This window comes from Rhinolophus ferrumequinum, chromosome 4, assembly GCF_004115265.2.
Source record: "Rhinolophus ferrumequinum isolate MPI-CBG mRhiFer1 chromosome 4, mRhiFer1_v1.p, whole genome shotgun sequence".
Taxonomy (NCBI): Eukaryota; Metazoa; Chordata; class Mammalia; order Chiroptera; family Rhinolophidae; genus Rhinolophus; species Rhinolophus ferrumequinum.
Genome location: NC_046287.1, coordinates 7299982 through 7324447, shown reverse-complemented (window position 1 = coordinate 7324447; position 24466 = coordinate 7299982). Strand labels below are relative to the sequence as shown.

The following is a 24466-nucleotide window of genomic DNA, read 5'->3' as shown; positions in this document are numbered from 1 at the left end:
AGAGGCACTTCATTATTATTAAAGTGAAATCAAATTTCACAAGGTTTGCCAGGCATCCTGTGAGATCTTAGTAAACGTTAAATATGACTCCCTTCCCAACACAGCAAACTCCAGTTATCTGTCCTCACTGCCTTCTTGCGTGTGCCAGCCCTGAGGACTATCCTAACAACTAAGCGTGCAGGGTTGCTGGTGCATGGCGCCCGATGGCTGTAGAACTGGAGGTCCTCGGAATAGAAAACAGCAGGAATACTGGTAATGAGGACAATACCGATAGTTCGCCCTCACTGAGTGCTTGGCAGGTGCCAGGTCTGGCACTATGATCCCCATTTTACAGATGAAGAAATTGAGACACAAATAAGCTTCCAAGCTCACATACTTGAAAAGCAGTGGTTCCAAGATCGGGCCCCAGGTAGTCAGACTCTGGAGCTGTTAGTCTGTACGGCCTCTGTCCAAGGAGCCTCCCAGGGAATCACAAGTTCTCCAATTTGTTGAAGCCCTGAATCCCACCCCCGGTCTTCTTCATTACTGAGAGGACTGAAGCCAGTCCTTGCGGATTTTCTTTGTCAGTCACATGCTGTGTCCTCCATGGGCCATGTGTCCCTTGAAGGCAGGGACTGGGCTGTGATCAGGTGAGCTCCCAACACACTGGACACAATGCCCATCACGTGGACTCGGATGGACACAGAAGTGGCTAGTTGTGAGTCCAACTATCTTTTGCATCTTCTCCAAATGGGCGTGACTTCTTATGAACCAGAGCCTGGCAGTTACTGGCTGTGTATTTTCCTCTTTGGGTTGAACAGCAACAAAACTCAACATTTCGACTAAGGTCTCTGCACATGTCAGTGCAGTGTCCTTTGACTGGAATTTACTGAACCGCCATCATCCTTCATTCTTCAAATATGTATTGAGTATCTACACTATGGTAGGCTTTCTGCTAGACAACAAGATTCAAAGATGAATAATAGCTCTTCCTGCTCTCAAAGAACAGAAGGGCTTAGAGGATAGATAGGCAGGTAAAATACATTGAAATACAGTGTGTTGAAATACACCGGTTGGCCTTGGGTACGGTAGCAGCCCGGAGCAGACCTAACCTGCACTGGCATGGACAGCAGATGGCAGTTATTCAGAGTGTGGTCCATAGACTGGTTGCACTGGTGTTACTGGGAGCTTACGGGAAATGCAAGTTCTCAGGCCCCAGCCCAGACTTACCCACCCTGCAACTCTAGGGTGCAGCCCAGCATCTGTATTTGAAGAAGCTCTCTGTTTGCTTCTATTGTTTACTAACGTTTGAGAAGTATTGCCTTTGAAAATATAAGACTCGCAGGCATACAACAATTAGGCAAGAAAATACATCCCAAATTAAAATCCGTAAAACAAAAAAGCTGGATGAGGTGACCCCTACCACCTCAATTCTAACTTTCACCGTCCACAAGATTTATGGACACCTCTTAAAGTGAGCCGGAATAAAACATGTTTATCTTCAAGACCACCTGCGGATAATATGCCGAAGAAAGGGTGTGCAACTCTTGCTTAAGCAGGCCAAACAGATTCGCAGAGCTGGCTGAAGCTGCTGGAAATTCTATGTCAACTCAATCCTCAATCAGTTAAGTATTTTAAATGTATTACAAATGCACCCACCTACACAGGCTCATTACTGTGTTAGGTTCTGGAAGGCATTTACATATATACACATCACCTCCCTTAATGCGTTTACACCTGAGTTGAGGAGAGAGACCTATCATACCGCGGCTGCTCAGCATGTTTACAACGATGATAAATATTGTGGGAATATGGGGGAGATGCTAATTGATTTGGGCTGATCTTAGGATAAGGCTCCAAGAAACAGGAATTGAGCTGGGCTTGAAAACAGGCGCAATTTGCATTGCCAGCAAAAAGGATGACATGATAGATGGAGGAAAGTGGAACTATCAATAAAAAACCTAATTATTTAGAATTTTTAATGAATGGTGTAGTGAGCTGAATTCGACTTATTGACTAAGGTCATTTATTCAACATAAGGAGGCCAACGGCTATTCCCAACACCAGGCCAACAGTGATTCTGTTCTTACCACGGGGACCCATTTGAATATTGTTATATAAAACGGCCAGGAACAATATATATACAGAGGGTGCCAAAAAATGTCTACACATTGTAAGAAAGGAAAAAACTATTAACATTGTAACACTCAATATATACCGATAACAAAAGATGAACACAAGTCATGCTTGACTTCCGCAATTACAAGAGGTGCTCAGAGTGGTTACCATCGGCGTCCACACGCTTCTGATGACGGCGAACTACTGCTTGAGCAACGCTGACCAAAGTGTCCACTTGTCTACATTGTTTTGGCACCTCCAGCATGTGAGCTTGTGTTCACGGGCGTAAGTGTGTGTGTGTTTTATGTAGTGGGCGGGGAATTACACCTATGTAGGTATAGGGCCTCACAAAGATTGCACTTGTAGACCTTTCTCATAGTTTCAAGTCATCATTCTCAAAGTTGGCATGGAAAGAAATTCCCTGTGCAAATTAGATTCAGAGCGTCTCAGAGGCATAAGTACCTCATCAGCTACTGAACAGTCTGGAAGTTGTCCAGACAAAGAAAGCCACTCTGTAATCTCATAGGGAAGCTGACCTCGTAAAAACAATGATGACGATAAACATCACAGCCACACATCTCTTCCTCAAGGCCAATGTCAGGGTTGGGAAGCTGGAGGCTTATAGAATTTTCTTGGGAAAAAAAAAAAAATCAAATGAACAGAAATCTGAAAAACAAAACGAAGAAACCATTCAGCGTTCCAAGGCTGGTGAGTCTTTTCAGAGGAACCTGCAGAGCTTTTGGAGAACGACTGCCATACACCAGGCAAGGGACAGTTCACCGGTCTCCCGATGATGGTGACTTCACGTGTTTATAAGCTGCCGAAAGACAGACAGGGTGATGGGGAAGGGCCTCCCTGGCCTGCAGCTGCATAGCTGAGAACTGCAGACCCGTTTCTACAGCAATCTTTCTATAAAGAATATAACGTGAAGGCCTCTTCCTTGGGGCGAGTCTTTCCTTTGCCGTTTACCTTTTGCTCTGTCTGAATCACGGACATATGGAGGGGTTTGAGGTGGGGTTTGCTGAGGTTCTGAAATTTTCTGATCTCCTATGTGAGATTTAAACCCACAAGTGTGAGGTCTGCCACCTTCTTGGACGTTTGATTACAATGCTCAGTAACAGGCAGAAACAAACCAACGGATGTCCAGTGCCGGGGTGGGCAGCTCTCCTGGCGTCCCTCTGGGCATGGTGGGCGGCCAGGAGGCCGGGAGCTGAAGCTGCATTGGCACTGAACTCCCAGCTGGGCTGGTCCCCACCTGTTAGACTCTAGAGAGGGAAGAAAGGGAATGGAAAGAGGCGTCTCCAGCAGAGCTGGGAAGACTTCTGAGGTTGAATGATGAGAACACACTTCACTTTGTTGGGTGGTTTGCACATATTCATTTCCAAGTCCAATCTTTGCAGTTTCTCCAGGCGAGCCCACTGATATTCTATTTGCAGATTAACATCAGAGCTTTTTGCTTCGAATTTGAGAACCTCATTTTCGGCTGAAGTTTTCACTAAGCGTGTATATTCGTGCATCCACAAACACACCTTTGGTGAAGGCAGAGTTCAAGGCTGGCGTTGGTCGCAGTGTGGACGACAGTGAAAGCCACTGCTTGTCTGACTGCCAGGGTTGATTTAGAAGGCGGGCAGTAGAAGGCGATGACACTTAGGGAAGCTCTTCCTCTTGCCTGTTTCCTGCCCCTGGCCCCCCTTCTTCCTCTTACCTTTCCACCTACTTTCCTCTTTGTCATCTTCTGACACGTTTCTTCAAAGAAATGCCACAGTCCAGTGAGTTATGTGGCAAAATGATGGATGAGGTGTGGCGGTGAGCTGTGTGTGTGGAAATAGAGGATGACCGACCGTCCTTTGCAGCATTTCAGCACTCTCCCAGGAGGGCTGGGCGTGCTGAGCACAGGAGGAAGGCCTCCAGGAAAGCCAGTGTCACAGAGGGTGGGCTGACCAAGGCTGCCGCCAGCCCTGGTCATTTCACACCTCTCCCCTTTCTGGGTCAGGTGTGGTTAGCAGAAGCCAGGAGCATGGAAATCACATAGGACGTGTATACTCTAAACAACAACAACAAACATCTAGGAAGCTCTATGGCTCCTTTCAGAACTAAGAAGAGAGGACGTTCCCCTACTGGTGGATCTTTGTTCCTCGCTGTTTTCGGATCTTTAATCCTGGTGGACAAGGAACTGACGTGACTTGAGTGAAGAACGTTCCTTATTCTTCCCTACTGTCTTCCAACGGCACCAGAAGAAAATTCTGCTTCTGCCCACCTTTTGGGTTCCTGGCGTTTCCCACAAATGCTCCTAAACTGTCTCCCCGTTCATTTTTGATCAGCATTATCAGGCAGTGCTAAGCTGTGTCTCAAGGGAAGCAGCGGCCCTGTGACTGAGCCCTCTAGGTTTATTCAACTTCAGAATGCACTCCACTCATGTCTGTGTGCTTATGTGTGCATGTCTTGTTGATGGCTTGGCGCTTACACGTATGTTCTTGGCCATATTAGAAATAAAAGCTTAATTCTCCGTTTGGGACGAGGATGCATTTTGTCCTTTTAATTGATGTCACTTCTCAATCTCATGTGTTCTCTCGAGACGGTGGACGAGCCTCATTTGGGTCGTGGCAACCTGGGTCCGTGAGCCGTGGTCTGGGATCCACATGGGTAATAGGCTATAGGATCCCTCGAGCACCGAGAAGACTGTCCTCGAGTTCACAGCACAAAACCCCAAATCACATGTGTCAGGATTGTTCTGAATTACTTATGAGGTGCATACAATCGATTGTTTCCTTCAGAATGCCAATAGTCTTGGGGGCTACTTTCCTCTCCTGTTGAGGAACTCCAAATCCTCTCTATGTGGACACCCAGACGTTATTATTGGCTGTTCATTTCATCACCTACCGTGTTTCCTCGAAAATAAGATCTAGTCGGACCATCAGCTCTAATGCGTCTTTTGGAGCAAAAATTAATATAAGAGCTGGTATTGTATTATATTAATTATAAAGACCCGGTCTTATATTACATAAGACTCAGTATCATATTATACCTAGTATTATATATGATATGATATATTATATTATAGCTAGTATTATATATTATATTATATTATACTATATTATTATATTAGACCCGGTCTTATGTTATAGTAAAATAAGACCGGGTCTTATATTAAGTTTTGCTCTAAAAGACACATTAGAGCTGGTGGTCCGGCTAGGTCTTATTTTCGGGGAAACACGGTAGTTGTAGGGGCTGAGCTTTACTTTTTGAAAAGAATTAGTGTCTATCTCTAAATCCCGATCAAGTGGAAAAGCTTCTCCATTCAGAAAGTGCTTAAATGGCGGATGAATTAACTAACACATTGTTGAAGAATATTCATCGCATACTGTCTGTGACAGCAAAAACAAATAATATTTTAAAGTCCCACAGCAGGGACTGATTAAATAAACGAGAGCACATCTGTGGCATGAAGTATTAGGCACTAATTTAATAACATGGGGAAATGCTTGTGATTTATTAAGAAAAGAATGCAGGCCGTAAAGCTGCCCATATGATATGCTGTAAATTTGGTAAAAATATATGTTTGGGCACATACACAGCAATGGAGGAAATACAAAGAAATGGAAACATGGATGTCTGAGTGGTGAGATTGCAGGTGGTTATTTTTTCTGTATATTTTTCTGCATTTTCCAAATTTTTCACAACAAGAAAATGGCTCTTTTAGGATAAGAGTATTTATGTGCATGTATATTGGATCCATAAAAGTTACAGGTCTTCTCTTCTAAATAATTGCTTTTGCTTCTACATGAGGTAGGATTATTATTAAACTTTCAGGGGAAGTACGATCTCCAAAGTGGAAAAAGTCTGTTTCGGATCTTGGTTTTAGCTATGAAGGTATCTGATGTCCACATCAGACCATCTCACAGGGCTGGGATTTATGTCTCCTTTGCCTGTTTTTCTTTAACCTGGCCTGGGGAAGAAGGTATTTTCACAGCTTGAAACCCAATCTGTCAGCTTTATTGCACATGTGCTAATCTGGCTCCATGTTCCATGTCCACGAATGGCCGAGCAGGTCCTACCATCCCCTGTCCTGACACAAGGGATAAATTGCAGCCCCACGTTCCAGCTGTGAAACACACTGTCACTCGGCAGGGAGGCACCTGGTGAGGGCCCTTCTCTGGAGTGTTTACTGGAAACAAAAGCACTAACAGTGAATGAATGGGCCAGCTTCTGCCTGGCTTGGACAGTAATTCTGCCTCTGATCCGTGGTTGGCGGTGTGCACGTGCCGGAAAGTGGGTATTCTAACAGGGACACTTGCAGGCATCGATCGCTTTCAGGGCGCTGGGATGGGATGTGAATGGGTTTTGTTGTCCAGGTATAATTATGGATTTCACAGCAGGAAACATGGTATGCCAAACGGAAGGAGGCAGCTGGTGGGGGCAAAAGGGTACAGAGAGTGGCACGGGGGTGAAGGTGGGGACGGATGCGTATCAGCAGGCACAAAGCAATGATGTGCAGGGACTGTCACTTGAGGAAAAGGCCAGGTTCTAGGGATGAGCACTTAGTATGCGAGCAGGGTCGTGTATTCCAGGGTAAAGGAAATACCAGTTCATGAAAAGTCTGCCTTACGGACTTCAGACATCTACAGAGCAAGGGTAAGACCAGGCACCTACAGACGTGGGTCCATCTCTCCCTGGCCTCTGATTTTCCAACTGAGCTTTACAGGGGTCTTAGACCCTACCTACGCACACACTTGCACCCCACTCCCACCAGACACTCTTCTCCATGGAGCCAATCCTTCCGATAAAGTTCTTATCTCCAGAGAGCTTTTGCAAACATGCAAATAAGTTATTCCCACTGAAGGCAGGGACAGTGGGTTCTGGGGGATTGAAAACGTGGACTAGCTTTGGTGAGGGCAGTGTGTCGGCTGCTTCTGAGGCAGGAGGTACGCATGTGCTACTCAGCGATGGAGCTCTAGAACCTTGCACAGCACCAGGCATGCGGAAGGCTGGGAAATACCACCACCCAACACATACCGAACACATCAGCACTGTAAGCGGTGCTCACGCTACGACTGTGAGGTAGGAAGGATTATCACCTTCCTTTTAGAAGTGAGCAAAATGGGATGCTTCAGGGCTTCCGCCCATCACTCAGGGTTGCCCGGATAGTAAGTGGTAGAGCCAGGATTGCACCCAGGCTACTTGGCACCCAGATCTGTCTGAACCCCTATGCTTCGCTCTCTCTTTCAATGAATACTTGTCAGCTTACTGAGTAAAGAAGGGATGGCAGGCTGTATCGGAACACAAGCTGAGGGGCTGGCCCTGTACAAGATGAGGGCAGCAGGAGATGGCGAGAGAGACATGCAGCGGCTGGGAGAACTGTTAACACCTGCATCTCACAGCCCGGTTTCTGCTTGGCTCATGCTCGCTGGGGCGGGGGCTCCAGTTTGCTCTGACAGAGCCAGTGGGATGGAGTTGGGAGATGTCAGTCCTAATACTGTCTCGTCTACTCCTCTTCCAGTTCAAGATCGGGGTTCCCAAGAGCACGGGGCGAGTTGTTATGGGAGGAAAGGTTCAAGCCTGGGTTGCCCTTGCCCTTTGAGGATATGGTTCCATTTCCCTGGGGGGGTTTTCTTTTTTTTTTTCTCACCTTGTTTAATGCATCAGAGTGTATTCTTATCTCTCCTGATTACCTGCCTAAAGGATGAAAGCCACATTGGAAACTGGGTAAAGCCCTCCGTGCCCGCAGGGGTTCTGCACAAACATCATTAAAATACATCGCTGGCAGTTGCTTTCCGCTGCAGTGTACTAAACCGGAAACATGCTCTTCACACAGTATTTCTTCCGTACTCTCCTAACACCTTTATACTGACAGATTTAAGGACAACTCTGAGGATTTACTCTCTTATGGGGGCAACGTGAAACACTGAAGCCTTTTCTCGTTCGTGCATTTCTTTTGTTGTGGGGTGGAAAGGGTGTTGTACTTGACAGTGGTAACCTTCGGCGTCACAAATGAAGCCTCTTTACAGATTGCACATGGTTTCTCTAACCCTAGTGTGGGCCTTTGTCGTGCAAGCAGAGGAAGTGGGGTAGCAGCTTTCCTGCAGCAGAAGCAAGGAGGGCAGGAGAGAAAATTTGTGGAAACCTTTTAGATCAAACCGGACTACACACCACAGGCCTAAGCCGTCACTTGACTTGATTCCTCCTACTGGTTCCTGCCTTTCTCTCCATTCCCCTTCACTTTCTCACTAAACATTCACATGGAAGGACCATAGGTGGGGCTACCTCTGGGAGGAAGGCCATCGAAAAAGATGCTAAACGAGGACAGATTACTTTATTTAATTGAAGATTTTGGTATCTCTGATGCATAATTACCAGAGACCAGGCTTGTTCTCCAGCGCTCCTAGGGACTGGGAGACTGCTGAGAGATGGAGATCAAAAAAATACAGCTCTGCTTTCTGGGAAAGAAAATTGGATGGGGAATAACTGAAATCTCGAAAGAACTGTGAGAAAGGCGAGTTTTCAACTTGGGTTTAAAGTTTAAACTTCAAAGGTTTGACCACCCACTGTTATTAATCCACCCAATTCCAAACACAAAGCAAAAGCTGTTGAAAATCAGCAAGGGCAGTGCTGGTGGAGAGCAAGCCTTTGCACTTGATCTCTGTTTCTGGTTCTAATGGTTTTAGATTAGCCTTCTGAAACCTTTTCTCATGGGCACAAGCTCCCAGAAGATCTTGGGATACGGGGACAAAGGTGGCTTCATCAAGATGGCCCTGTTTGGGGACCTCAAGGACGTGTTGGTCAGAAACTGTTGCTACTCAATAAAATGTAAAAAAGAGAGAAAAATCACAGTAACTGACCAAATCCAGGTGTGGCTAGCATCCCATACACTTGACAGCTCCTGAGACTCAGGCAAAAGAATTCTCAGTAAGTTAGAAGACGCGACATATCTTTTAGTGGATCCCTCCAAGATGACTCATGGATACCGTAAGCAGTCACCTGCCACACCAGCGTTCTGATTATCCCAAACGATTCTGTAAGCCTGGCGCTCCCTGCCAGACTTCGTGACACAGCTATTAATACACAGAATGCCCCAGAAACAAATATGAGAGATGCAGACCAAGATTTACGGGCATGTTAATTACAGCATTATTTATAATAGTTAGAAAATGGGAAGTTAAATGCTTAACACATAGGCGTACTATTCAATTATTTCGTATCTACATTATCCAGCCATTAAGAATCAAGTCTTTGAGGAAAATTTGGTGACAAGAAAAATACTTATGGTATAATGAGAAGTCAAGACGGTACAAAACTGGAGACAATATGATAATATTTATTTATTCATTTACTGATGGGTTTTTTCCCTCTGGTCATATACACCCATATGGCGGGAATGAACTAAAATGAAACATCAATAGTGGTTACCCGTGAGGAATGAGGTACTAAGTTATTTTTCTTCACTTCTGCCTTCTTTTCTGTAATTTTCTAGTTTCCTGCAAACTTTTTCTTTTTACATTTATAATAGTATCATTTTTGAAAAGCAATCGTCAACTCTCACAAGAATACCCAGGCAAGCCAGTCCCAGTTGACTGTGTAATTATTATTAATAAATGATAATATAGTAAATCTCTGCCCTCACATGTGAATAATTATACACCCACACAAAAATCTATGTGTCTTAGTCAATAACTTCTGGGCCAGAGGCTCTAAACTTCGTGACTTGCGTTAAAATTCACCCTGTTGGAGTACTGCCTGCTACCCTAAGTACTATCGGTATTGATGCAGGAAGAGGGGGCGCCAGCCCCCGGGGCCAGGGATTTAGCACATTTAAGGATGAGGAAGGTAATGTTCAAAGAAATCAAACGACCTGCCCGGGTCACATGGCGATTGGGTCCTCAAAATGCATTCAAACCCTCTCAGTCTCCTTCGACCCCCACAGGGCTGGTGGAAATGTCACAGGACACCCAGACCTCATTTCAGACATTTAAAATTATCTTGACAAAATATTTTGCCAGCGCTCCCCATATGTGGCCCAGATAAGTGATTTTTGTTTCTTTACTTTCACATAACTCTACTGGAGGTGCTAGGAAAACTGCCCAAAGGAGACGACTTTGCAGATGAGAAAGAGGACAAGGGAATAATTCACCTCCCTGGGAACCCCTGACAAAATAGACAGTGACTGGAGAATGGAGCCCAGCCCTCTGCGCAGTGACAGAGGTGGCCGCCAGCGGTGCCCTGCACAAGTATCTCACCCTCCCTCGGTCACGGTGCTGCTCCTTCCCTCCGATGGGACCTGAACGCTACCTCTCAACACTCAGTTCTTTGGGTTGATGACGAAGCCCGCATCACGGATTCTAGAGAAGTGGTTTTAAAATCTAAAAATTTTCCTCTAGAAAGGGCAAAAGACCTGGAAGACGACCTTCTCTCACTTCTCCCATTTAATCACAGATGCCTTTCGATATTTTTCAGAACAGAGACTACAGGCTTGATATTGTGTTGGGCCTATTTTACCCCAAACCATCTAAGCTCACGCAGTCAGCAGGTGAGTCTGTAATGGTGACAACATCCTGCTCAGGTAGAACCTCACAATTGCAACGTGATGAGAACCTTCCGCATCCATTTCCTCACTTGCTTCCCACACCAAGCCTGGAGGACGGAAAGACAGGTCCTATCACCCCCATTTTACAGACCAGGAAACTGAGGCACCCTGCCACTTGGTCTGGCTTATTGGGTTAGACAGCAGGTTCCATGGGATGCACAAAGGGACTGACTCTGACGGGAGTGCATATGAAAGTTCTGGCTGACAAGGGGGCAGCTGTGTGTCCCTGAAAACAGGATCCTGAAGAAAGGTTTCAGGGTAAGAAAGGCGGTCATGACACGTTGGAGTGGGAAGACAAACTCTACCTAGGTCGCAATGTGTCCTATGGACAGACAGCTCTGCATAAGTAGCTTTCTCCTCTAGCTTCCTACTTTCTCAGTCCTTATCTATTCTTCAACGCCAAACCCAAACGCCACAGACCCAGGAAGCCAGTCTTGATTTTCCAGCACAAAGAAACCTCAATGAAAGCACCCTTAAGGTTTTCGCGTTCTTTAGCTCATCGCCACATTGTGGTTGTTTTTGAGGTAGGCTTCATCGTGCATTTGACACATGAAAATGGAGCTCTGCGGGGTTAAGTAACTCGTCAAGCTGACAGAGTTTATAAGCAGCAAAGTCCGGGTTTCCGACTAAGTCACATCACAGCGGCCCCACCTTCCTGTACACCTACCACATCTTGTATGTGGCCCTTCTGTTCCCAGCTGCTCACCTCGGTTACAAGTCCTCTGACGGCAGACAGCAAGCCTTACAATTCTTTGTAAACCACCCTCCGCCCCAGCACTTAGCAGAGCTCCAGGTACACAGTAGGTTCTCTCTAAGCATATGTTAAATGTCTGTTTGGTAGGAACAGCAATTCATAAGAGCAGATTTTGGGTACTCTGAATGTCAGTCTTTTTACTGCGTATAATTACAGTCAGAGGGAACGTGAAAAGTATAATTTCTCCTAGCGTGAGTTTAATCAAGCATTTATTACCATGTCTGATTCTGTGTTATGTGAAAAGAACTGCTTAGTCAGCATTTTTTTGTGACGAGGATACAGACAGGTATCAGAGTCTTAACAAGACAGAAACAAAACCATAAAACATATGGAGAGACAATGACATACATGGTATAATATTCCACCTGCGACTAAGGCACTTCCAAGGCAGAGAGAGTACTTGACTAATTTGGGACGATGCAAGGGACATAGAGAGGAAGGAGGCGTGCTGCACGATGGGGTCTTGTACCACTGCACCCTGTATCAGGAAGACAGATGTGTCACGCCACTATTCTGGGTCCCACACAGAAGAGAGGGACACTTTCAAGGGCTTCTCAGGAAGAAAGGGTTTGCTTTGACACCTCTTCAGCCTGGCAGTCATTTCGTTGCCAGGCAGACTTGACAAATATACACACACAATATCCAATTTATTACCGTCTTGGGTCTCACCCCATGTGGACTCCCAACACACCATGAGTTTACGGCTTTGAGAATATAATGGGCTCAGACAAATTCACTGAGATTCGAATTTGTACGGTAGAGATTAGCTCAGGTACCGTGTTTCCCCGAGAATAAGACCTAGCCGGACAATCAGCTCTAAAGCGTCGTTTGGAGCAAAAATTAATGTAAGACCCGGTATCATATCATATCATATTATAAGACCCAGTCTTACGTTATATAAGACCCGGTATTATATTATATTATAACATTATATTACTTATATTACTTATATTACTTATATTATATTATATTATATTATATTATATTATACCCGGTCTTATACTAAAATAAGTCCGAGTCTTATGTTAATTTTTGCTCCAAAAGACGCATTAGAGCTGATTGCCCAGCCAGGTCTTATTTTCGGGGAAACACGGTGTTTGTAGGGTGCCTTTTGGTAACCTGAGCAACCAACAGCAGAGTCTATCTACCACACTGTACGGCCAAACCATACACAGTGACCTTAATAAGCCACCAAGGGGCAGGGCTTCTCACTTCTTTTGTGTCATAAATAAAGTGCCACATTCCCCTGGGCATCCAACCAACATCAAGCAAGAAGGACAAACACCAGGTGTGTGATACCTACATTTGTGTCCTCGTGGCTGTGGCCATTGGTCTCGACCAACTCCTTGGTGCCTTTTAACTGCAAATTGAAGGAAAAAACAAAACAAAAAACTCAAATGAATAAGCCAGCATAGCTGTTAAGTCCATACCACTGCTAACACTAATTCACCTGAGTTTCTCTTTATAAAACTTCCAACCAGAAAAAAAACTGAGGGAACATACAATTCTAATGAGTCCTACTGACACCAGTTGGAGGCCAATATTTTATGAAACTTCATGGCTGGCAAAAAACAAATGGGTCCTGGTCATTATTTTTTAATAATAAGATTAGAGAGCAATTCCATAGGCATAAAATGTACAAAAAAATTGGTTCCTAAGAATAAAAAATGATTTCATTTCCTCGTTGTATGGCTATTAATTCCAACCCTGCAGTGCTTGCAAGTTGCCACCAGCTAAATGATGTTGTACGGACGATTATTCGTGAATGATGTATTTTCGGTTAACGTGCCGCAGTGCTACTGCACACGTCCTCCTCGAGAACACACTGGCACAAGTGACATGGCTGCTGAAGGCCTGAAAGAGGAGTTGCTTCTTTTCATCAAGGAAGCCCTGGGAAGATATCTGCTTGGTCACTGAGGCATTAGAAGAAACGCTAGTTCTCAAAAGAGATTTTTAACAGTGAACATTTGAAAACACTACTCTCTACTCTCTCGGAAGGCTTGGGAGTAATCAGTACCAGGAGATTTCTGGAATCTTTTAATTGGTATTTTATCCTCGCCTGACTCAAGCAGACATATGGAGGCTGAGAGCAAGGGCAGAGGGTGAGCGGTCTTGCAGCTGCTGCCAGTTTTTCTTCTTGGCTTATTGTGCTTTGGAAGCAGCATCTTCTATATCATTTTTTTTTTTAATGCCTAAAATAAAGTATTCATGGTGGGAAATACATGCTTAAAGGTTGAGAGAAAATAAATGCATATCTACCATTTGATTCAAACATTAGTTCTTTCTGGCTATTTGTACATATTAAGAGGAAAGCTTCATTATATTTTCTAAGGCAATCTCAAATTCTCGGCAAGGAAGCCATATGCTCTCCATGTCAAGAGAGGGGCTTTGCCGAAGGAATGGTGGTGACATGGAGAAATTCAAGGTGGGGCATCTGACCGTGGAGCAACGGGGCTGATGGTGGCTCCTTTCCACATCATTCTCACAAAGAAAAATCCTACCTACTCTTCTTCAGGGCCGTACTGATGTTTCACATGTTACAAGCCTGAGGGAGCACAGGCAATGTGTGACAAAGTGCCGCGGTCACAGACTGCCATCTACTCTCAGTGGCACGGAAGGGCTTACACAAACCCTCTATGCTTTCCCATCGGAAGGTTTTCTTATTGTACATGTCCCTCATTTTCTTCTTCATCCCACCTTGGGTCCCGTAACTCGTGCCTCTGTGAGATAGAGTGGGGCTAGCTCAGAAGGTCTTGTTATTTTTCAGCGGAAGTTCGGGGCTGTGGTGAAAGCCTGCCCACCTTTACATGGTGACTGGCACAAACCTGCCCGCTGCCCTCCTTCTCCCTTTTAAATAAATCACATCTTCTTACTCCATGCTCTCCTTTAACTGTGTGCCGTCTCCGTCAGCTACGCATTTGCTCTCATCTCTCCCTGTCCACCTGTACTCTCCCTCCCCTGCTCTCTTCTGCCGGAATGAACCCAGGTCACTCCTCCCTCCTGCCGCTGAGGCCTTGCCCTGGCTGGCCTGCTCCCCCTTCACCCCTCGCTGCTCCCATCCTCCAGATGGAGGGCTTGAACATCATGTCTGATGATACCTGGCTTTGTGAGCAAGCTCCAGGGGCCGGAAGCTACCACCTTTGTAAAGGAGATGAAAGGCAGGAGCCAGTGGGGCCCGGAAGGATGCAGAGAAGCTGTGTCTGAGCAAACAGACAACTCAGGGAATGAGCCTGCCTTCCCTGGTGGGGTGGGGCCTACTGATGGCAAGGATCTGCCCTCAGGATCTTGTCCTTTTTTTCTGTATGCCCATCAAGTGGCAGTCACTTTGAACAGCAAAATTCCAAGTCTTCAGAGAAGGGTCCCTCTCTCTCTCTCTCCGTCTCTCTCTCAGTAGCAAGAGTCTAGGCCCAAACAATCAGAATCTCCAGCAGTGAGGCCATTGTTTAGGCCTTATGCATGCAGGCATGGAAAAGGTGTTGACACATGTCTATGCAAGGCCAAAGAAACTCAAAAGGCAATGCTTGTGGAGGTGGAAGCGTGTTTTTATGTGCATGTCTGTGGGTGGGTGGCTGCAGACATGAAAGGAGCATGTCCACTGCATGCTGCCATCTGCAAGGATGACAGGGGCACCAGGCTAGGGGCTGTCAGGAAAAGAGCCTGGTGTCAGGCAGCAGCGCCGGGCTGCATGTGGCTGCTGTGGGTCCGCTTAGATTTACAGATTCTTGGTGCCTTTGCTTGAAAAGAGCCATCCCATTTCAATCAGTACAGCAAATTTAAAAACGCTTCCTTCCCAGTCATTATTTCCTGGGTTTTTAATGATTTTAGCTGTTTTGAATTTTCTTCACGTTTTTTACTTATTTATTTTTTTTAAGCAATGGAGAGTGAAGTATGATGTTTCAATAACAACTGTATTCACGCTTTGCTCTTTAAAAATGCAAACCATAACAAGAACATATCAATTCTTTCTGCGAAACTTAGAATCTAATTTTAGGACTGGGGTTTGGACTTCAACTCAAACTAAAGGATGTGAGTCACTTTGAGAAAAGAGAAATTCATCCCTCCTCATCCCAGAAAATGAGAGAGAGAGAGAGAGAGAGAGAGAGAGAGAGAGAGAGAGAGAGAGAGAGAGAGAGAATGAGCACTCACATGAGCAAGAGGGTGGGAGTAAAGAACAAAGCTCAGAGCTATGTCTGTTTGATCAGGATTGAATTTGGACCAGATCTGCTCCATTTTGCTGGGCGTCTTTTAATAATACAAGGGCAGAAAGAACAGTGACGTCAGGTCTCCTAGGCCATCGATCATGCAAATTTAGTCACAATATTTTTCAGTTCAATCTAACTTATCCAAAATCATACAGATTCAGCCTCAGCCTGAGTTACTGAATTAATTACATAAAGCTAATGATTAGTTTTATACAGCATCTTCCTCCAAAGCTATAGAAGCTTATAACTATCCGACACCTTCACTTTTCCCTCACAAATCATTTGTACTTTTTAGGGAAAACTAAAAATATGTTTTCTTGATCCCAAACCTTTAAGAAGTAAACACTTGCAAATTAATGAGTCACAGCTGACTAGAGTCATACTCTTCCAACTTCATGTTTTTTAAAATGTCACTTTTGCAGTAACTTTGATGTACCAATAGTGTTCTCACAAACCACTGTAAGTTAAAACTTTAAAACAACCTTAATTTGATTAGAGTTACTACATGTGATGTTTCCCTCCCAATTACAGTACGCGGCGGGCAGCAAGTGAAAGCCTGAAATAGGAACGTGTTCTCAAGAGCTGCCGGCCTTTCCCATGGAGACACGGGGCTTAGATTTCACTCTGCTGCCCAGCGATCCATCTTACCCTGCCGTAAGTCCTTCCAAATCCACTTATCAATGTCAGGCCACACTCGAGTATCAAAGAAAGCCAGGATGAAATGATCAGACTTACAAACACCATGTAAAGGGTTTGCTGCTCACCACGGGCAGATAAGACGCGCTGGGAAGGTATGTTTTTAATGTTGCTAAGGATCAGTCCTCCACATTCACACATCTGCAGGAGCACCACGGGTTACGCTAAACTCCTTTCCTCACGACTGGGCTTACGAGGAAACTAGCTGCTGGCTTTGAAACATATCTGCATGGCCAATATTTTAAAACTTTGTCAAAATTCATTTGTCTTCTGGAAGAAACGTTCACACACCGGGGGCGGGCTTGGGTGGTCTAAAAATTAGATAAGAAATGCCACATAGCAATGCGGCTGGCAGGACGGGCAGGGTGCAAGCTCCCTGCGCTGCACACTGACTTCTGGAACGTTCGTGGGTGTCAAGCCAGAGGCAGGACTGGAACTGCTCTGCCGACAGGAGCCGCTGCGCTCACTTACTTGTTCCTGGAGGACTTTAAGTAACGCTTGTGTGTGTGACTGCTCTTCCTTTGCTTGTTCCAGTTCGGACTTCTTGGTGTTTAGTTCCTCCTGGATGGTCAGCAATTGCTGTGAAATGAAAGGATACTGAGGGTAAATAGGGCTGGAGGCTAGGCGATTGTAAGATATTCGAAACACCCGTTCAAACACATGAGAAGATTTGGACATGTCTTAAAGCGTAGTCCAGACTTCAGTGACCTTTTGTGGGTGTCCCCTCCCTGCTCCCAGCTTAGAGTAACCACTATTGTAGTTGATGGCATGTTCGCAGGCTGTCCGTGGTGCTGAAGCACGAGAAAACAAGTTTGTTTTAGTATTTGTGAAGGCACCATTATGCATTCTTTCAAACAAATGCATATTTGTAAAATATGTAGAATAGTGTTAATAAACAACATATTGGCAGAAGAAGAGATTTAAAAAGAACACATACATAATTAGTTGTCTTGTCCAAGATTACCTCATGTTACATGACAGAACAGCTACTTCACCAAGTGGCTGGACCACAGAAGATCCAGTTCCTTTCTCTGTTATGACAGGGATGTTTTATTAGATCAGCAGGACTGAAGTCCAAACTGCAATCAATATATCAGCCGTGAAAACTGCTGATATAAGCTGTCAAAACACGAAACCGTGGCCCACACCGCTATTTTTAAGCAGGGCCACTGGACGGATTCCTGTAAACCTTGCACTTTCTTTGCCCTGTCAACTGGAACTCCTGCGGAGGCTCAGCTCTTGCCAAAAAGCACGCTGCTGTCTGCTGTCGGGACTCATTCTTTGGAACAGGCTCTGCGTTAACATGTACTCAGGCTGGAGAACATTCAAGAGCTTCAGAAACAGGCCCTGTAATCAGCTATGTCTATTCACAGCTCCTTGACAACCGGGGACTAGCTTGAAAAGACCAAAGTGCATTTTTTTCCTGCTGTTGTCCATAACAAATGGTGCACTAGTCATACGAAAACCGTAGCGTTTTCCTGCCACGAAAGCAGGAAGCTTCTTCGGGGCCTGGACCAGCTGGCTGCCAAGGAGCTAGCTGCCTGGGCAGTTCTGAACTCCCAAGGCCTGAATAAACGCTGGCACTGGGTTCTGGATGCTAAAACCCACCAACTGGAAGGAGTAAATTACATCTTCAAAACCACTCGTTTGGGGGTACGTTGGTGGGATAGGGAGTACTCAGAAACAACGTACTGCGTGTTCCATTGGGCTTGCTTGCCCTACTCTGGATAGAAATGTGAGAACCCACTTTGGTCTCCTACCATAAACTGATTTCCTTGCAATTTCCTAAGAACTCAGCACCTCCTGTTTCACCAGCTGCCCATCTCATAATCATATGTGAAGTGCAACACACATCCCACATTGGCTCCTTATTACTTTACATGATTTAATTGTGCATCAGCTGATTAAGGTACAGAAACCAGGGAGCTCACATTGTACCTTGGCACCGTGACAAGTACCTAAAATGACTGTTTCCAAACAGCGAGAATGACCTTGTTCCTCACTCTCACTCACGATTAGCCCCAGAACGTTCCGAGGGGTTCTGGTGCTCTGACTTCCATGATGCAGAGTGAACTGTCACATCATTAGACAATTCCAAACCTAATCTTAAAACTCCCTTAAAAATGAGCCAAAGGAAGGGCAGGAGATTATCTTCAAAGGTAGGAAGCTTAATTCAGAACCACTGATGGCTCATCTGTACAATGCAGTCATTAAAAGGAAGGTGTACAAACGTCTCTGGACATAGAAGAAGCTCAGTATGTACTGTTCCCCACACAAGAGGTACAGGTTACAAAAAGGTTTCACTGAATTTTGCAACATATTCATAGGAAGGACCTGGCTACTGTTTCCGGGTGACAAAAAGATCTTTCTGTTAGTTTTGCTTGTAATGATATTAGTTTCAGGTGTACAACATAGTGATTAGATATTTATATGACTTACAAAGTGATCACCCCGATAAGTCTAGTTCCCATACATAGTTTCTACAAAATTATTGACTATATACCCTACGCTGTACTTTAAACCTCTGTGACTATTTTTATAACTGGCAATTTCTACTTCTTAATCCCTTCCCCTTTCTCACCCACCCCCCGACCCCCCTCCTATCTGGCAATCATCAAAATGTTCTCTGTATCTATGAGCCTGTTTCTGTTTTGTTTTTTTTCATTTATTTTTTTAGATTCCACATATAAGTGAAATCATATGTGCAGGTTTTTGAAAAGCATAACTGCCTGGGTCCCACCTGTATATAATCTGAGTTAATTGGTCTTCTGCGGGGCCCAGGAATTGTATTGTTTAAAAGTTCCCCAGATGTAAGAACCACTCCTCTTGACTATTCTTCTTAGACATGTAAATAAACTTCAGTTGCTAGTAAGCACATAATGAGATGCTTAAAAGCACAGGGAGTCAGAGAAGTACCACCTTTTTAAAAGATGGTGAGTCTTATGTTATTAGACTGGCAAATATTAGAAAGCTGGATAATGTTGCTAGTGGATGTGGGGCACAGTAACACTTATGTACTGTTGGTGGGGGACAGACTGGCACAGCCATTCTGTACAGCAGCTGTGGCTAATCAACTTCTTAGGCACGCCCTATGGACCAGCAGTTCCACTGCTGTGGACGCATGCCACGGGATTTCTCCCATAGGTCCATTAGGGAACGTGTACCGCTATGTTCCATTGCAGCCTGTATGGGCGGGAAGGGGGATTGGAGATGACCTGAGCAGCCTTCACTGGGAGAGTGCACTAGGTATACTGGGGTGGATGCACCCCATAGAATGAAAGAATTAAAGTCCTCCCGTGCTTAAAAAACACTGCTGGCTCCCCCACCTCTACTGGATAAAATCCAAACCATTGCTCTTCTTGTCTTTCCCTAGAAATACTAGGTCCTTTCACAACTCTCTGACAAGCTCACTCTCCAGAATTCTGCCTGGCAGATTCCTATTCATTTTTTTAAGTCAAGTGAAAGAATGCTTGTGGGCCAAACACCAACTGGTCTGATGACGTATACAAACGAAAAGAGCTCCGGCCTCTGGGAAGACACAGCTTCCCACTAGAGCACGTGGCTAGGCAACGAAGTGGGGGCTTGACCTCATTCCCACTCGCCCATTTAGTCTGCTGCCCTTCTCCAGGACAGAACCTGCCCAACTATGTGCAGTATCCTTGGATTCGGTCAATCACCCCAGCAAAGTGAGCTGTTCTAACGTCTCCCAAAGCACTCACTAGGGTGTATTACATTCCATAGCTGTCTCCCCAGGTAGACTGCCTCCACCAATGGTGGGGTCGATAATTAGGTTACCTCTAACTCACAGGTCATGAATGAATGAATGAGTCAAGAGATGGATGGACGCTCGCACTGGTTTCCCCACTTGTATAGGATTAAACCATGATCTAGCAAAACCAAAACAAGACAAAACAAAAAACCACACACAGAGGCAAAAAACAAAAGAGCCACAATAACAAAAACTACCTGAGGAACTATTACTGGATAATTTATTGTTCTAGACATAAGGATATATGAAACTTTCAGAGGAAAATAGCAGTGCCGTATAAGACATTTTGATTCATTACTCTGGCAGTTCCAGATGTCTCTCTTAATCTAAAGGGGAATATTTCTTAAAACACTTGGGAAATCCAGTCATAATTATGTAATTTTTCCCCCATGGTCCACCAAAAAAAAAAAAAAAAAAAAAACAAAACAACAACAACAAAACCACCACTAGAAGAAAATAAAATCAACACCCCTAGATTGTTTTCTGCATTCTTCAAAATTAATGCTTTCTTTTGTTTATAAAGCATAAACTCGTGAATCTAATATTTATGCATTCAAAACTGCTGTTCTTCGTCTGACTAGATGTCCTGTGAAAACAACGTGATAGTCCACAACCAGGTAATTTAAGTCAGCCTTTCTGGTCCTTTTGCACTTGAAATTTATGAGCCTGGATAATAATCGCTCTAGCTTGAATTTTTAACACACGTTCACAGGCAGCTAGACCTTAATCAGAAGGGTCTCTAGGCTGGACTGGCTGAGTGCAGCATAATTTAAATTTCATTTTGGAGAGCATGGCATTAAACAGATGCACCATTACGATTTTGGGTGTTCCAGTTACACAATTATCCATATGCCAATCAAGTGCAAGCACTCTGGTGGACAATAACAGGTAAATAAACGCCCAACCTGACACACCTTGGTATTTCCAGGCCACTGACTTAATAAGAGTATTTGTAATGCTTGTGGGGCTATAGACTTCAGTGTGTAATGGCTCTTTCTCTCTGACACATGCAAAGAGCACTACGGACGTTATCTGAAGCCCCAGAGTAAGTGAGGTCACATTTCCATTTTTATAGCCGGGTGACTCATAGGCACACAAGAGGCCAAGTCACGTATCCACGGCCACACTGCCCAGGAGAGAGCTACCACTTGCACAACTCAATTTTCCTGCTTCAACCCGTGGTTTCTACCCTGGCAACCGCACTGTACTGTCAATTTGAAATGGAAATCAGGACACGTCAAACTTAAAATCCTGCTAGTAACACTTCTATCTAGGCGTTCACCATTTCCACTTAAGAGCTAGGGCTGGCGGACACACACTTTTGTGGACACCTACCTCCGTGAGTGGTGTGGCCGATTTAAATTTCCTTTTAACACTGGAAGCCCCACCTTGTCTTTTTTTCTTCAACGTCATGATTTTGTTACTGAGGGGAAGTTTTTATGTAGCTAACAGATTACACAAGGTCAGATCCCATGAATGTCACAGACTACCCTGCAAATACTCTATTCGAGATACACCAGCAACATCTCATTATAAGCTGACACTCACAGAACTATGATAACTCAGGAATCTTTGGCTGGATGGTGGGTGGCTGGTGGATGGAGGCGGTGTTTGGTGCAGAATAGGGAGGACCCTTAATTACAACACTGATTTTATGTCTTGCATGGTGGTGGGGCAGTACTCTTTCTAAATTTAGGTAGGTAGCGGGTAAGGTGAACACATGCCACCACGTAGTGTACGAGGTCTGACAATTAAGGTTGCGAACTCATCCTAAAAAAAGGCTCCATACCTCATTGCTGAATATCACTGTGGTCACCTTCGAAGCACTCCCCTTGGGAAGCTATGCACCGATGCCAGCGCCTAGTCCACCCTTCAAAGGAATTCTGGAACTCTTTTTCTGGAATGGCCATCAGAGCTGTCGTCCTATTACCCTTGATGTCCTGAATGTCATCAAAATGTCTTCCTTTCAGTATTTCCTTTATCTTCGGGTAAAGAAAGAAGTCATTGGGGGCCAGATCAGGTGAGTAGGGAGGGTGTTCCAATACAGTTATTTGTTTACTGGCTCAAAACTCCCTCACAGACAGTGCCGTGTGAGCTGGTGCATTGTCGTGATGCAAGAGACAGGAACTGTTGGTGCAAAGTTCAGGTCGTCTAACTTTTTCACGCAGCCTTTTCAGCACTTCCAAATAGTAAACTTGGCTAACTGTTTGTCCAGTTGGTACAAATTCATAATGAATAATCCCTCTGATATCAAAAAAGGTTAGCGACATCATTGCAACAAGTTCGCGAACCTCATGTCAGACCTCATGCACTGACAGTGAATGACCTTCAGACCCCACACAGACACATGTGCACGTGCGCGTGCCTGCATGTATTTTTTTTTTTTCCGTCTTCCCCTCACTTCAGGATTTCCCCAGTGCTTGGCTCTATGTTCAGTTCTTTTAAAACAATCTGCTGATATTCATTCATTCATTCATTCATTCATTCATTCCTTCGATCGACACTGATGTGCTACTATGTACCCCGTGCTGGGCTGGACAATAGAAAGATATGGAGAAACAGACACTAAGCAGCCTGGCCTCGATGCTGTATCATGAGGATGCTCACAGACACACTACGGTTAATGTAGGGTGGCGCAAAATGCTCGCATACTGAGGAAAACCAGGGTAGTTTCCCTGGAGGATTTCTGGGGATCAGCTTAGGCGTGAGGAAGACGGGCTCGGGAGGGATCCATTTGGAATCAAAACTAGGTCTTAGGAATGAGCCACTGAATATTCAGGCATAAAAGTCTGGAGACACGTGAACCCATGGAGTTCATCAGTTTAACGTGTTTTTGCTCTCTTGATTCAGTTTCAGTAACTGTTAGCCCATCTACATAACTTTGCTCTAAAGCAGAAGCCTTACTCAGTGAGCTATGCCCTTGAGGCCAGTCGCGTATTTCCTCAGGACATGAGGTCCAGGGGCTTCCAAAGAGAATTTTCTACCAACGGTGCATGTGACTGTGTCTGGATGGACCGTTTTGATATCAGGTCTGTGTGGCGACGCCCTCTCTGCCTATGCACCTGCCTCCAACCTGATTCCTCGGTGTTTGTCAGCCTGCAACCAAGACCCCACCTGTGGCCAGCTCTGCCTGATTCCTGTCACCTTGCCTTGCTGTAAGGGGAGAGGATACACCCGTGAATCCTGTCTCCCTGGGTGAGATCCTGTTGCCCAAACACACAGCGTACTGCGTCTTCTTTTCTCACCAGGACTCCCAGGCCCTCCACCCCGTCAGTCCTTTTTGGTTCTCACTGAGTTCAGAACCACTGAGACATGGTGTTGGCTTTAGCTCCTGCTGATGAAGTCTGCCTGCGCCTGTTTTAAATCTGACAGTGTCAATCCTGAGCCCATCCCCGACCGTTAGGGAAAGTTTGAGACGTGAAAAATCACCTGCATATTATCATAACCTAAGTGCAAGGCTTTGCCTGAAGGCAAACATATCTCGAGGGATTCCTGACAAAGGAGAAGAACCTGGCTCCGGGGAAGGGCAGTCATTTACTGCCTGGTACCTCCAAGGTTCACTTTTCTCCTTGGGGAAAAAAAAGGTGGAATTGAACTGGCTTACATTTTCTTGTCACAGGGGGTGGTGAGATGACTCAAGATCTATTCTAGTTTAAAATGTCATGTGCTTCCACCTGGGGATGAAACGGCACTTCAATTTACGGCTGGATATGAGGGTAACCAAGCCTGGGGCCCGGTTTATCAATCCTGGCACCTCCCTCTCTGCCTCCAGCACCGTGACCCCTGGGGCAGAAACACCCTTGGAGAGAACTCCAGCACTCAGACGACTGATAGCAGGAACACTGGATCACAGAAATGAAATTGTGCTCGGAGCCTAATATCCTATTACACTAGGCTATACATATTTAATTCCTTGGGTCTTCCCTCATAAATCAATTCCTTCAGGCCCTTAATCTCGTCAATATCTTTTCTGATATTGAATTTTAAATGCCATTCTCATTGCTAGGCAGAAAGGCAATCTCTTGCTTGTGATGGGATCAGGCTCCCTTTACAGCCCAGAGATGCCTGGAGCTGTGGCTCTGCTTCCAGACCCTGGTGTTAAGATCCTGAAGTCGGCCACAGCCAGCAGTCCAACTGCAGGCCGGCCTGGGTTTGTCCTTTGGGGTCATACCTATCTGTACCCCGGGAGCCTGGGCAGCTCTGGGAGACTGGTGAAAAAGCAGAAGCAAGTGTTTGCAAGAGTCTGGGGTGCCTGAGACATAGGGCACCTTGCCACCCTCCCAGGGCAGTGTGCTCTGGCATGGATTCCCTTCTCTAAAGTACGAGGAAGGGCCAGACCAAAGGGTACGACAGTAAGTGTACATCTGGGT

At 45.2% G+C, this 24466-nt stretch overlaps 1 protein-coding gene across 7 annotated transcripts in view; it reads right to left on the bottom strand.

Moving 5' to 3' along the window:
- ENOX1 (ecto-NOX disulfide-thiol exchanger 1) overlaps positions 1 to 24466 on the bottom strand; it is a 504034-nt gene that overhangs the window by 32556 nt on the left and 447012 nt on the right. For all 7 annotated transcript variants that reach the window (XM_033105019.1, XM_033105016.1, XM_033105021.1 and 4 more), the window contains 2 exons: positions 16799 to 16906; positions 12733 to 12789 (listed from right to left, as the gene is read on the bottom strand). In XM_033105019.1, the coding sequence (XP_032960910.1) occupies positions 12733 to 12789; positions 16799 to 16906 (165 nt within the window). The remainder of the gene's footprint in view (positions 1 to 12732; positions 12790 to 16798; positions 16907 to 24466) is intronic.